The sequence below is a fragment of the Podarcis vaucheri genome, assembly GCF_965113315.1.
Source record: "Podarcis vaucheri genome assembly, chromosome: 2".
Taxonomy (NCBI): Eukaryota; Metazoa; Chordata; class Lepidosauria; order Squamata; family Lacertidae; genus Podarcis; species Podarcis vaucheri.
The window spans coordinates 122,972,869-122,987,604 of NC_138760.1; the positions used below are offsets into that span (position 1 = coordinate 122,972,869).

Genomic DNA, 14,736 nt, shown 5'->3' on the forward strand with positions numbered 1-14,736 from the left:
ATGGAATAAATAAATCAGTGTGGTTATCCCCATTTTACAGATCTGGGGCATGGATTTGTGACAGAGGCAAAGTCTGAACCGGTGTTCCCTGAATTATAAACATAGTCCCTTAGTTACTATGCTGTAATCTTGTTTTTCTCTGACTTGTGAGCAGCCATGGAGCCAAATGTCCTGTAAGTCTTTAAACTTGGCTAGCGCGTCCTGGTGTCAGATGTGGCTCTACTTCTCTCATTTATTTACATGATTTATATGGCACCCTTTGCACAAGGTGGCTAACAGGCAGGGGTGTAACTAGCTGCTCTGGCACCTGGAGTGGCAAGTCAATCTGCCCACGGGGGTGCCGCGGCGATCTGTGCAGTGGGGGGGGGGGCACTGCGCTGAGCTGCCGATGGAGTCCACCTGGCAGACACAAGTCGCATGCTGCCATTTCAGGCAGCGCAGGGCCCCAAGCCACCATGTCACTCCCAGGAGAGACACGTGGCTCGGGCATGCTGCAGGCCCTGTGGTGAGTGCCGCCCACTATTTTGTCACCCCCCTCAGTGGGGACACCTGGGGCGGACCGCACCTATCGCACCTCCCTTTCTACGCCCCTGCTAACAGGAAAAGCAAGGGAATAAGAGCTCATAAAATCCATAAAAAGCAAGTCCATTAAAAAAACATACACTACAGTGGTACCTCGGATTGCAAACGCTTTGGGTTACAAACACTTCAGGTTACAGACTCTGCTAACCCGGAAGTAGTACCTCGGGTTAAGAACTTCACCTCAGGATGAGAACAGAAATAGTGCTCTGGTGGCGCAGCGGCAGTTGGAGGCCCCATTAGCTAAAGTGGCACCTCAGGTTAAGAATGGTTTCAGGTTAAGAACGGACCTCCGGAACAAATTAAGTACGTAACCAGAGGTACCAGTGTAGAACAAATCACTGAATAATCATTACTAATTGTAGCAGCAGCAGATAAATCAGTTAGGACCCTCATGAACCAATGAACTAGGCAACAAAGAGTGTGAAAGCTGGGCTGCATATACACCATGCATTTAAAGCATATAGGCTCCCACCAAAGAATCCTGGGAACCTTAGTCTACCCCTCTCAGGGCTACAATTCCCAGCACCCATAACAAACTACAGCTCCCAGAGGGAAGTAACGTGCATTAAATGCATGGTGTGTACACAGCTTTAAGTCCGTAGCTAGCAGAGTCTTCTTGCTTTGTCTGAGTGCTGATTTGGGAGCTTTTATAGGGACCATCAGGAAACACCTGAACATCTCTGGCCTATTGGTGTACAGAGGATAATCTGGCTGGTGCATATCTCCTCTCTGAGCTAGAGCTGGGTGGTGGTGCACAGGCTAAGTCCCTGCCTGGCATCTGTTGAAACTTAAGCCTGCAGCTTGTCTTGAAAGAACAACTCCCTTTCTCAGGAAATCCCTTCAGTTCTTCAGGGTTTGTCTGTTTTAAATCAATGTGCCCCCTCGTGGCAAAACAGCTGCATAGCTAGGGAAACGACTTCCTTATCTATATTTAATTGCACTTTTATCCTGCTTTTCAGCCAGAAACCTAACAGCATTGAAACCCATTGCAAATAGCAATTATAGTAGCGTGGAAAGAAAATATGCTGTTCAGAGTGGGTTCTTAACAGGACATGAACCAGGCATTATTTATTTATTGCATATCCCACCTTTCCCTCCAAGCTTAAGGTGGTTCTCCCTTTCTTCAGTTAATCCCCATGACAACCCCGTGAGGTAGAGCTTAGGCTGAGAGAGGCAGAGTCTGAGCCAGGGTCACCCAGTGAGCTTCACGGCCAAGTAAGGATTTAAACCCTGGTCTCCAAGGTCCTAGTCTAACACTATAACCACTAACACTAACACCACACAGGCTCTTCAGACCTGCTGCTTCCCAGCCTTCTGATGGTCTCATGGTGGCAGTTGGTAGCTCCATGGCTAGAGCTCACAGAGAAGGGTCTCTGATACAGGCTGGTTCATATTGGGAGGGGTTTATGGCTTTATAGTTCAAAACCAGCACTTTGAATTGAGCCCAGAAACTATTGGAAAGCCAGTCGGGCCAGAATCTGTGCAATACGTTCAGTCCTTCAGGTCCCTGTCAGTAATCTGGCTGCACTAGCTGTAGTTTCCAAACTGTCTTTATTTTTCAAATTATTTTTTATTTTTTATTCGTTTTCCAGAGTATTACAAATCAAATTTCTTTAATTTATTACAATTTCTTAAACTATCAGGTTTCCCACTCCTTTGCAAACATATGTCAATCATTTCCTCCTGTATCCGCATCATCTTTTATTTAGTGTCCAATTGATCCTTCACTTCACGTTGTTAGTTATTCTTGCAGCTGATGACTCCCCCCCTTAAAAAACAGCACCTCTGTTACATCGTATAATTATAAAATCCATTTCACGTGTGTAGTCCTTCATACGCATTATTGTTTCAGACCCAGTGTGCTGGGAGAGTTCATTACTATCTTCCATTTTTCAGTCTTTGCAGTGCTTGTCTGGATATTACCAGGTCACATTCCATTCCTTCTGCTGATCACCAACTAGCGTACTGGCTGCGACCACAAATAACTCACAAACTGTCTTTAAAAGCAGCCCCACATAGAACACATTGGAGTAATCTAACCTAGACCAGTGGCTAGACTGTATACAAAGTGTGTTCACTTTGTAGTCTCTTTCTTCTCCCATCAGGTGAGGGGAGCACAACTGACAGTATAGATCATCCACGGCAAGCCTCTGAACAAGGGGAACTCTGTGCAGCCAAGAAAATCCCTGAAGGGAATGTTTCCGAAACTCCAGAAGCTGTTGAAAGTCCCCAAGGACCGTGGAGGCAACAGGAAAACTGTTTGGAGAAGAGCAGAGGTAAATCTTGGCAAAATGAGATCGGAGACCATGAGGGAAGCTGTGAAGGTCAGGGGCAAGAGACACTGACTGAATTGGGGAACAGCTCAGGCAGAACCCAAGAAGAGAAGATATACCAGTGCTTATACTGTGGGAAATCCTTCAACGCACACTTCAAACTTGTTAGACATCACAGAATCCACACGGGAGAGAAACCATACAAGTGCTTGGATTGCGGCAAGAGTTTTGATCAGAAAGGAAACCTTATTGCTCACGCGAGGATCCACACAGGAGAAAAGCCGTATGTATGCTCCGATTGTGGGAAAAGCTTCAGCCACAAAGGCAGTCTTGTTTTGCATGTGAGAATCCACACTGGGGAGAAACCCTACAAATGCCCTGATTGCGGGAAATGCTTCAGCCGTTTAGGGTCCCTGAAAGAGCACAAGAAGACTCACACAGGAGAAAGACCGTATGCCTGCTTAGACTGTGGGAGGAGCTTCAGAAAAATATCTGAGCTCACAACCCACCACAGGTTCCATACAGGAGAGAAGCCGTACAAATGCTTGGGCTGTGAGAGATCCTTCAGCACAAGCTCCAATCTCATTGCCCATCAGAGGACCCACACAGGAGAGAAACCTTATAAATGCTCAGATTGCGGGAAAAGGTTCAGCCAGGCTGGGAACCTTAAAGAACACGAGAGAACCCACACTGGAGAGAAGCCATATAAATGCCCAAACTGTGGGAAAAGCTTCAGGCAAATATCTTACTTTATTAAGCACCACCAAACCCACCTTGCAGATGAAGGGATGCATGTGGAAGAGAAACCATATAAATGCTCTGATTGTGGGAAAGGTTTTGGTGAGAAAGCGAGCCTCAGCAGACACCAGAGAATCCACACTGGAGAGAAGCCCTTTAAATGCTCGGACTGTGGGAAAAGCTTCTGCCTGAAATCGAATCTTGTTGTCCACTTGAGAATCCACACCGGTGAGAAGCCATATAAATGCTCTGAGTGTGGGAAGAGCTTCAACCAGACGTCAAGTCTTCATAATCACGAGAGAACCCACAAAGGGGAGGAACCATATAAATGTTTAGAGTGTGGGAAAAGCTTCAACAGACCTTCGCAACTTAAGGGACATGAGAGAATCCACACTGGAGAGAAACCATACCGGTGTTTACTGTGTGGGGAAGGCTTTATTTACAACCACCACCTTGTGAGACACCAGAGAAATCACTCAGGAGAGAAACCGTATACGGTAAATGCCCAGGTTGTGGGAAAGAATTCAGCCTCAGATCGACCCTTATTAAACATCAAAGAATCCACATGGAAGGGACACAATTAAAAAATACGTAAGGTGGGCTTTGAGCCTACTAAACAGTTGAGAATCCATTAAGGTGTCGGAAATCCCATTCACAGCAGGCCTTGAAAGTGGGCCTGAGGGGGAGCAGGTTGGAAATGTTCAACCTGTATGGCAACATCGCACTCTGGTCAAAGGACTGGACCAGAAAGGCATTTACAGTGGTGCCCCGCAAGACGAACGCCTCGGAAGACGAAAAACTCGCTAGACGAAGGAGTTTTTTGTTTTCTTAGCCGCTTCGCAAGACGCATTTCCCTATGGGCTTGCTTCGCAAAACGAAGCTTGCCCCGCAAGCTCCGGGGATAGTGGGGAAACGCAGCGCGTCTTCCCCGCTGTCCCCAGACCTCTTTTGAAGCAAGGGGCGGCAACGGGGAGAAGCAATCTTCTCCCCTCCGCCCCTTGCTTCAAAAGAGGGGACAGAGGGGAAGGCGCGCGTGCCTTCCCCTCTCTCCCCTGACCCCCTTTGAACCAAGGGGTGGCAACGGGGAGAAGCGATTCTCCCCACTGCCCCTTCCCTTGCTTTAAAACAGGTCCGGGGACAGAGGGGAAGGCGCGTGCGCCTTCCCCTCTGTCCCCGGAGATTGCGGGGCAGGCAGCGGGGAGAAGCAATCTTCTCCCCGCCGCCCCTTGCTTTAAACAGGTCCGGGGACAGAGGGGAAGGCGCGCGGCGCTTCCCCTCTGTCCCCGGACGGTCTCCATAGGAACGCATTGATTGATTTTCAATGCATTCCTATGGGAAACCGTGCTTCGCAAGACGAAAAACTCGCAAGAAGAAAAAACTTGCGGAACGAATTAATTTCGTCTTGCGAGGCACCACTGTACTCAGATGACACTTCTTATGCTCTTAATAAATTGGTCAGATAGACAAAGGTAGGCTGGGGCAAGCCTTTAATTCTGTGGTGCATGAAGATATTTTAATTATTTTAAGGTTTTTTGTTTGGCTCTTTGAACAGTATTCATCCTTTTGGATGCACTTGGATCCTTTATTTTTTAAAAAAAGTGTTATCCATATTGTGTATTAAGTAAACTCGAAAAGTATTCTAATGTATTGATGGAAATTGCTGTGGCCTGGCCCTAGGCTAATGTGTAAAGTCAGAGCATAGGAAATTGCCTTTTACTGAGGCCTTTTCATTCTTCTTTCTTTATTCATCTTCTTACATTTATAGACTGCTTTCCCCCCATAGCCTTTGGCAAGGTGGCAGTTTAGGACACGGTGGGTGGGGGGAGTCCAATAAGTGGGGAATATGGTAAATGTTTATAAACTTGTGCATGATGCGAAGAAAGTAGATGGAGAAAAATTATTCTCCCTTTGTTGTGATACTACTGTGTGTTTTTCATTTGCCACTGAAATGAAAGTGCAGCAACTTTCCTTCATGTATCCTTTGCTACTCTTTTCCTGCTTTCCTGATCCCCTTTCTTCTCTTCTGTCCTACATTCTCAATGTTTAGTTTGTAAGCTCCTCGGGGCACAGATCTTTCCCCCCCCCGCCCTGCCCATGACACATATGCATATACCCAGCTTACATTGCTCTGTAATTTGCTTTGCATAGAAGGGGCACAGCTCAGTGGCAGAGCATCTCTTTTGCACACAGAAGGTTCCAGGGTGAGACTGTTAAGATATTCCGTTCCACCCTAAGAGGAACAGGCTGTTGTGTGTCACATGCCTGTTTACACTCCAGCACAGCTTGCTGGGAACTTCCGTTTTGTGTATAGATTTTGCTTAAGCTGTTTGCTTGGACACGAAGGGGAGCAGACATGTTTTTCCTTTGTCCTGATGCTGAATAAAATGCCTGTAAATATGCTTTACACAGCCTCTAATCTGCCCTTCTGTTGCGAAGAGTTCTTATCTCTGCTGGCTTGTGTGCTCAGCTTCTGAGGGTTTCTGAAGCTTGAGTTGCAGTTACATGCTGTTCCAAGGACCGGAGTTCGCCCGGCTGCCGGCTGGTGGGCTGGAGCCAGCTGGGGGCCTGTCAATTGCCCCCGTTCCCTTGGACGCTATTAAGTTGTGGGTGAACATATCAGACGACACAGCGATTCTTCCAAAGCAGCTCTTTATTTGTAAGCTGGAACAGAACTGAACTGAAGGGCTCAGTCAGCCTGCTTATATAGAGCTCCAGTACCACGTTACTGTAACAACTTTCTAAAACTATCCAATCACTGAACGTCACTTTCGATCCTTCATTTGCATAACTATTTACAGTATCCCCCTGCTGGTCCAGGGTGAGAACTTCAGTACATAACAGACACATCCTAACAGAGGCACCCCTGACTCTTCCCCAGCGTGACTCATCTCTGCCTCTTGGTCTCCCTCTTCTCTTGCTTCAACTTCTGCTTCTGATTCTGGACTTCTCTCTGCCACAAACTCCGCCAGCTCACTAAGCCCTGTTACCCCTTTGGCTCCCAACACCTACCCAGCCTTCTCTCTCTGACCACGCATTGTTGTCCCATCACTACTCCCTCTGAGCTTTTTTTCCTTGGAGGGTCCCCAGCTGGTTCTTCCCACCATTCCTCTGTATCCAAATGGTTCATGACACCCTGGCATCTCTAGGTAGGGTTGGGAATATGTCTGAATCAGTCAGTGTTGACAATACTGAGCTAAATGGATGCCTGGTCTGACTCAGTACAAGGCAGCTTCCTTTTTTCCATTGGTAGTGATATATGAATTATAATAAATTCCTGTGAATATTTAATGGGTGATTCATGAGTTCTTTTGATTCTTTGCTGCAACTTCTGCCTTATTGCTGCCATGGTATTATCCCTATTTCACCAGCAGTGCCATAACTATGCAGATTAGAGGATGGAGCCTTGCTGCAGAAACTTATTTGTGTTCTAGCCCTGAAACAATGAACAGGTTAAATGTTTTAGCCCACCCCCAACTGCTGTTTGCTCTCATCCTAAATGCAGCTGCTCTCTGCACCTCCCACAGGATGCAAAGGATGTTAAATTGTTTGGCCAAAATGGCCCAGTCAATTTTACAGTCAATTTCCCCAGATGCTCCAGCCAATTTCAGAAAGCACATACTGGTAAATGTTTGTCCAACTGCAGCTAGTAGCTGTAGCGCAAGAGTGAGGTCAGAGCAGGAAATGTGACTCTATAGACTACATAGACTACAGTGTAGCAGAAAGTAAACCCTGGTTAGATTAATGCCTAATGAAGCCCGCCAGATCTTCCAAATACTAACACAATAAAAAGTTGCTTGTATGCTCATATATTCACATGGGCACATGGAGTCCCTTGTTGACTGCAACATCCGAGGGCAACCATGTGAATGAGATACTGCAAATCAAATATTAGGTATTCTACCAGTGTATATAGATTCTCCCTGCAGAAAGCTCTCTCATGCACCCGAGCCCAACATTGAGCAACATCCTTCTCCCTTTGCATCAGCTGATAAGAGGGGAAAGCCATCCTGCATAGTCCTGGGTTTCTGCTCTGCACAACACTTCAAAGGCTCCACCAGCTGGTCCTCAGGTGCTTTGGGAGCTGCACCAGGCAGGTTTGGGTCAAGCCCCACCCTTACCTGTATGACATCAGCTGTAGGGTAGGTGGACAGTGGCTTGCCCCAGACAGCCTCAGAGGTCCTTCCAATATTGACCAACAACTAGCTGCAAGAAGATAACAAATTAGAGGTTTGAAATGACAACCCGTTGTTTCCAAAAAGGTTTTGCAGGGCTAATTCTGGAGGTTTCAGTAATTGCTGTCCAGTCATTTTAGTAATTCCTGCAAAGACCAGAGTCCAAAACTGGGACACCTTTCCACTATCCACCACATAAATTGGAATGAACCTGATTCCTTACATCTCTAACATAGTCTCAAATATCTTCATTTGAAACAATCTTATAGGGGTCTTATATAATCTTTATGCTATTTTTAATGCTTGTTCTCTCATAGTAGATGATACTGATTTAAATTGCAGCTTTAACCATGCAGGATTCCAGCAATTTTTCTTAAATCAAAATATTCCGATCTAACTTCCACATTCATTTCAGGCCCTCTGCAGAGCCCATGTCAACACAAAGAAGTAAAATATAAATACAAGACACCAAGCCCCCCTACTTGCCCTCAGAGATAAGAAACAACAGCTCAAGTGGTGTGAGATCTTGCAGGGCTTGCTGCTTAATATGCTCCTGTCTAATAAAGAAACCTGCATGATACCAACTCAACCAGGTTATGTCTGAGTCCTGTAGTCCCTTTCAAATGTCTTGGTAACGGTTGAGACTCTGGATAAAAATCCTTCAAATGAAAGAAACCACCCAACATTCGGTCTTCACAATTGTGAGGGCACCTCAGTAGTGATTTGTTTATGATTAAAAATATTTACAGCTCACCCTTTGTGTGAACTGATTCCAGGGCGAAGGGGCACACCATAAACACAGAAAAAGGTAGAATGGACACTAAGGCTAGTTGTATTTAGAAATGCATTTATTTATTAAATATAAGCTGCAATTCTCTTAATTGCTAATAAGAAAAATACGGCAGTTATCAGGAAACGCAGCTTGAAACAAACAAGTCTTTATTGTCCATCTGGCTTGTAAATAAACACGGAATGGTGGGAAATCTGAAGGAGGATTTTCTTCTAGTTCTGCTGGGAAGAGGGTTTTTTTGGCTGTCCATCTGCCATGGATGCTTCAGTTGAGATTCTTGCATTGCAGGGGGTTGGACTAGATGACCCTCGGGATCCCTCCCGACTGTACAATTCTATGACTCTATGTTTTTATTTACTTTTTAAATTAATAATGCACGCATCTGTGACCCAGCTTAGAAGCCATACAAAAATTAAAGGGCAGCTACAGTCACAGATTAATAAACAGACGAGCAAACGAGAAACCCCAGCTTTAAAATTCAGCTCAGCTCAGGCAGCCAAGGAGCCGCGCGCAGAACTGAACTGAACCCGCCTCCTACGAGTTAAATCCACCGAGCACCTGTTCCTAGAGCGGCCTGGTCTCTTTCTCGTCCTCCTCTGCTGTTTAAAGGGGAAAGCACCTTTTGTCTGCGCCCGTCCCTTTTCCACCCCGTGGCTGCGGGAGAGGTAAGTCGGAGGAGCCCAAAGGTGCCTGCGGATCTCCCGTAGCAGAGCAGCGTCCCCTTTATGTACACGGCTGGATAATGCCGCTTGCACACGCGACTGGGCACGTGTGCAGGGGTTGGGAGTGTCAGGCAGAGCAAGTCCCTGCGCATTTTACTGAAGAGTAATCCCACTTCAACCCAGCGGGCTTCATTTCAAAGCAGGTATGCCTGTGGTTTTCGGTGGGAGGGAACAACTCCCTGTGCATTTTACTGAGAAGTAAGCCCACTTTATTAAGTAGGGTGCATTTCCATATGAAGGTGTATAATCTTGCAGTCTCGCGTATTTATTCAGGATCAGTCCCATAACTCGGTGGGGGCTTGACTTTCAAGTAAACACAGATAGAACCATAGAATTAGTAGAGTTGGAAGGGACCCTTGAGGATCATCTACTCCAGCCCCCTGCAGTGCAGGAATATACAGCTGTCCCTTGTGGGGATCGAGCCTGCAACCTCCGTGTCATCAGCACCACGCTGTAACCAACTGAGCTCTCTGGTGAATGAGATCAGTACAGTGGTGCCTCGCAAGACGAAATTAATTCGTTCCGCGAGTTTTGTCGTCTTGCGTTTTTTTCGTCTTGCGAAGCACGGTGTCGGGAAAGTTTTGGAAAAGCTTCAAAAATCACCAAAGTCTTTAAAAACCTCAAAAAAGGCTACCACGCCGCGTTCTATGAGTTGCTCCTCGAAGTCAAGTCGCAACTGTATTAACGGTGTTAAGAAAAAGGAAACAAACTTGCAAGACGTTTCCGTCTTGTGAAGCAAGCCCATAGGGAAAATCGTCTTGCGAAGCAGCTCAAAAAACAAAAAACCCTTTCGTCTAGCGAGTTTTTTGTCTTGCGAGGTACCACTGTACAGTTTATTGGCACACTTTATTACAATTGGGAAAGATTGAGGGCACAAGGAGAAGGGGACGGCAGAGGACAAGATGGTTGGACAGTGTTCTCAAAGCTGCGAACATGAGTTTGACCAAACTGCGGGAGGCAGTGGAAGACAGGAGTGCCTGGCGTGCTCTGGTCCAGGGGGTCACAAAGAGTCGGACATGACTAAACGACTAAGCAACAACAACAATTATAATCAGGGTGGCCAAATGCTAAGGAGAACAGGCTTCTGGCTTCTTTAATAGTTGTACAGAAGGAATTTCAGCATGTGAAGTGTCTTGGGCTTTTTTCGGGGGGGGGGTGCAGTGGGGTAGGAAGTCAGAGAAAGTAGGCTCCCCCCTGTTGAACAATTGTGGGTTTGAACCATTTAAGATCATTTGTTGTTGTTTTTTTGCACAGCACTGAAAAACAGCATCAAAACATTGCAATCCAGAATATCTATACATGGGTGATAGGTAACGTTAGAGTTGAAAACAATTGATTTATTTAGGGCATTGATTTTAATGGCTTGACATTATATATCGCTGATAATGAGGAGGATTAAATGTGAACAATTTCTCTTCCCAGTATGTTTTGACATAAGCCTGGCTATGACTGCATTATGTACAGACTAATTTGGGAGTATGTGCCACAATCCTATGCATGTCTCTTCAGATGTGAATCCCATTGAACAAGAGGAGACTAGAAAGAGCTAAATAAGTGGTTTACAGAATTTTTTTATTTCACACACAAACTAGACAGTAATCTCCCCATATTTGGCAGCTTTTAAAACTTGGAACTTATGAAATCCAGTTTAAGGGCCTCCATAGCTAGCTCCCTTGGTATAGCTGAGAGAGAAGAACAAAATAGGAGTCTAATTACTAACCTTATAATCAGGATTGTGCATCGTAGTAACCAAAGAGCTCTAATGATAGGATTTCCTGTCTTTCTTATTATGATTGTGAAAAATGCTTACTTTACATTTTTTGTACAATATAATATGCTATTTGTATTGTATTGTATTCATTTGTTGCTTTGGTGAGGAGTGAAGGAAGAGAGTGGCTTTTGTGAGAATGGTTGGCGGACAAGTTAAGTGAGCAGGGGACAGAGTCTCATATTTGCTTCATTACATGCTTTATTTTGTAGCTCAGTTAACATTATCATCAATCATCATGTTTCAGGCATGATTCACATTGTCTCCTCTCTTCCTTCCATCAGATAATGGAGATGTGAAGAATAATCTCAAGGTAGACATGTCTGAATAACAGAAACAGATTGAGATATTGGTGAAACCACTGGACGAGAACATGTCTCAGTGCCATGTCAAGGCAGAAGCTGCTGAACAGCAACATGGATTGTCAAGCCAACAGGGGAAGCCCATGGGGTTGGGAGTGGATGAGTCCACCCTGGGTGAGGAAAGCTTCAAGGACCAAAGTGAAATCTCAGCCCAGGGAGAGATGGAAAAAGACAAGGGACTAGTAATTTTAGAAGAAGAGAAGAATGCAAACCTCATTACTTGTGGGAGGAACCTTACGGCAGTGAAATTGTATGGATGCTCAGACGGTGGAAACTCCACCTGTATGACCTCTGAAAATCAATGGGATCATACTGCAAGGGAGGAAATATACACATCTTTGGACTTTGGGGACTCCTTTGGTACGGATGCTGGCTTTATCAAGCATTGTGGAACCCACACAGGAGACAAAACGTTTCAATGCTCGGACTGTGGGAAGAGCTGTGAAACAAAAAGCCAGTTGCTTGCGCATATGAAGATGCACACAGGGGGAAACCCACTTAGATGCACCATCTGTGGGAAGATCTTCTCTCAGAACAGAGACCTCTCTACTAATGAGAGAATCCACACAAAAGACAAAATGTTTATGTGCTCAGAATGCAATAAATCCTGCCCCAACAACACTGAATTTGGACGTCCCCAACCCCAGAAAGGGGAGGAACCATATAAATGTTTGGACTGTGGAAGATCCTTCACTCTGAACTCTGACTTTCGTAAACATCACAGAACCCACACGGGAGGGAAACCACATAAATGCCCAGACTGTGGCAAGACTTTTGATAAGAAGTTTAAGCTAGTGACGCATGTGAGAATCCATACTGGGGAGAAACCTTTTAAGTGTTTGGATTGTGGGAAAAGCTTTGCTCAGAAGGGGAACCTTGTGGTTCATGAGAGAAGCCATACTGGGGAGAAACCATACAAGTGCTTGGATTGCGAGAAGTCCTTCAGTGTGAATGCAGACCTTATTAGGCATCACAGAATACACACAGGGGAAAAGCCATTCAAATGCCCAGAGTGTGGAAAATTCTTCAGGACACACTCTGAAATGTTCAGACATCAGAGAACTCACCCAGGAAACAAACCATACGACTGCTGGGACTGTGGCAAAACCTTTAGTCAGGAAGCCCACCTCGTGGCACACCTGAGAATCCACACTGGGGAGAAGCCCTACAAATGCCCAGACTGTCGGCAAAGCTTTGCCCAGAAAGGGAACCTCATTCTTCATCAGAGGACCCACATGGAAGAGAAGCCGTATAAATGCTTGGACTGTGAGAAATCCTTCCGTGCAAAATCTAAGCTCATAGAGCATCAGAGGCTTCACACCGGGGAGACGCCCTATGATTGCTCAGACTGCGGTAAAAGCTTCAGCCGGAAAGGGAGTCTCCTTGCCCACATGCACTTCCATTCCGGGAAGAAGCCGTATGAATGCTCCATTTGTGGGAAATCCTTCATTATGAACTCTGATCTCCTTAGACATCAGAGAACTCACACAGGAGAGAAACCGTACAAGTGCTCAGATTGCGAGAAAAGCTTTAGTCGGAAAGACGGCCTGCTCAAGCACCTGGTGATCCATTCTGGGACAGAATTGCACATTCAGGAAAAGCCATACGAATGCTTGCACTGCGGCAGGAGTTACAATTACAAACAGAACCTCATTGTGCACAGGAGAACTCACACTGGAGAAAAGAGATTTAAATGCACAGACTGCGGTAAAACCTTCAACACAAACTCTGAACTTACCAAACATCGGAGAATGCACACGGGGGAGAAGCCGTACAAGTGCTCTGATTGTGGGAAAAACTTCGCCCAGAGGGGAGGCCTGGTTGCCCACAAGAGGACTCACACGGGAGAGAAGCCGTACAAATGCACCGTTTGTGGGAAATGTTTTAGTCTGAGCTCTTGCCTGATTAGACACCAGCAAATCCACACAGGGGAGAAACCCTATCAGTGCCCAGACTGCGGACAGTGCTTTACTCACAAAAGGAACCTTGTCAAACACGCTGCCAGCCACCAAGAAGAAAAACCATATAACTGCTCAGAATGTGGGAAAAGTTTTGGGATAAGTTATCACCTCGTTCAGCACCAGCAAATCCACTCAGGAAAGAAACCGTATAAATGCTTGGAATGTGGGCAGAGTTTCACTCGCAAGAGAAACCTTGTGGTACATTTGAGAAGCCACACGTCAGAGAAGCTCCACAAATGCCCAGGCTGTGGGAAAAGTTTCCCTCACAAAAATAATCTTGTCGAGCATATGGGAATGCATGCAGGGGAGAAACCGCAGGAGTGTCCAGAATGTGGGGAAAGTTTCACTGATCTCCTTGTTCTTATTAAGCACAGAAGAATCCACACAGAGACAGCCTTGGAGGAATCTTCCTATTGGGAGAAGATACTCTTTTGAAACGTGCATGATCTTTTACTGCATATTAGAGAAATTATACTGTAGGAGATGCTTAGACTCAAGAAGGCAGTTAGGAAGTGTGAAATCGGAACCAGTGAGGGTGGTGAATGTCCTGCGTGAGTGTCTGGAGGAGGATGGAGGAGGGATGGTGGTTGATAGGTTGAGGCTGAATCCCAGTGAGATAGAAGTACTGTTTCTGGGGGCCAGGGAGCAGGCAGATGTGACAGACACCCTGGTCCTGAATGGGGTAACTCTGCCCCTAAAGGACCAGGTGCGCAGCCTGGGGGTCATTTGGTCTCAAAACTGCTCATGGAGGCACAGGTAAATTCTGTGTTCAGGGCAGCTGTCTACCAGCTCCATCTGGTACCCTGGCTGAGACCCTACTTGCTCGCCAACTGTCTTGCCAAAGTGGTATGTGCTTTGATTATCTTCCACTTGGACTACTGCAATGTGCTGTACGTGGGGCTACCTTTGAAGGTGACTCAGAAACTACAGGTAATCCAGAATGTGGACTGGTGTCTGGGAGCAGCCACTGGGAACATATAGCACTGGTTCTAAAGAAGAATTAGAGTTTGGACTTGATAATCCCGCTTTATCACTACCCGAAGGAGTCTCAAAGCGGCTAACAGTCTCCTTTCCCTTCCTCCCCCACAACAAACACTCTGTGAGGTGAGTGGGGCTGAGAGACTTCAGAGAAGTGTGACTAGCCCAAGGTCACCCAGCAGCTGCATGTGGAGGAGCAGGGAATCGAACCCGGTTCCCCAGATTACGAGACAACCGCTCTTAACCACTACACCACACTGGCTCTACGTGGTCTCCCAGTATGTTTCTGAGCACAGTTTAAAGTGTTGGTGTTGACCTTCCAAGTCCTAAGCAGCTTCTGCCCTGTATACCTGAAGGAATATTCCATCCCCATCATCCAGCCTGTAAACT

The 14,736-nt window shown here is 46.1% G+C and overlaps 2 protein-coding genes across 7 annotated transcripts in view; both read left to right on the top strand.

Annotated features, from left to right (window-relative positions):
• The window catches only part of LOC309524883 (uncharacterized protein), a 35,690-nt gene extending 30,512 nt beyond the window's left edge, over positions 1–5,178 (top strand). For all 5 annotated transcript variants that reach the window (XM_082210055.1, XM_082210054.1, XM_082210057.1 and 2 more), the window contains 2 exons: positions 2,688–4,356; positions 5,019–5,178. In XM_082210055.1, coding sequence (XP_082066181.1) covers positions 2,688–4,177 — 1,490 coding nt within the window. In that variant the 3' untranslated portion in view covers positions 4,178–4,356; positions 5,019–5,178. The remainder of the gene's footprint in view (positions 1–2,687; positions 4,357–5,018) is intronic.
• Positions 5,179–9,131: 3,953 nt separating this feature from the next.
• LOC309524673 (uncharacterized protein) lies at positions 9,132–14,381 on the top strand. Of its 2 annotated transcripts, none has more exons than XM_082209542.1 (2): positions 9,132–9,220; positions 11,330–14,381. In XM_082209542.1, the coding sequence occupies exon 2, from the start codon at positions 11,419–11,421 to the stop codon at positions 13,801–13,803; it is 2,385 nt and encodes a 794-aa protein (XP_082065668.1). In that variant the 5' UTR covers positions 9,132–9,220; positions 11,330–11,418; the 3' UTR covers positions 13,804–14,381. The 2 variants fall into 2 exon arrangements, with proteins under 2 accessions (XP_082065668.1, XP_082065667.1); XM_082209541.1 differs by having other exon boundaries at positions 9,143–9,420.
• Positions 14,382–14,736: the final 355 nt, after the last annotated feature.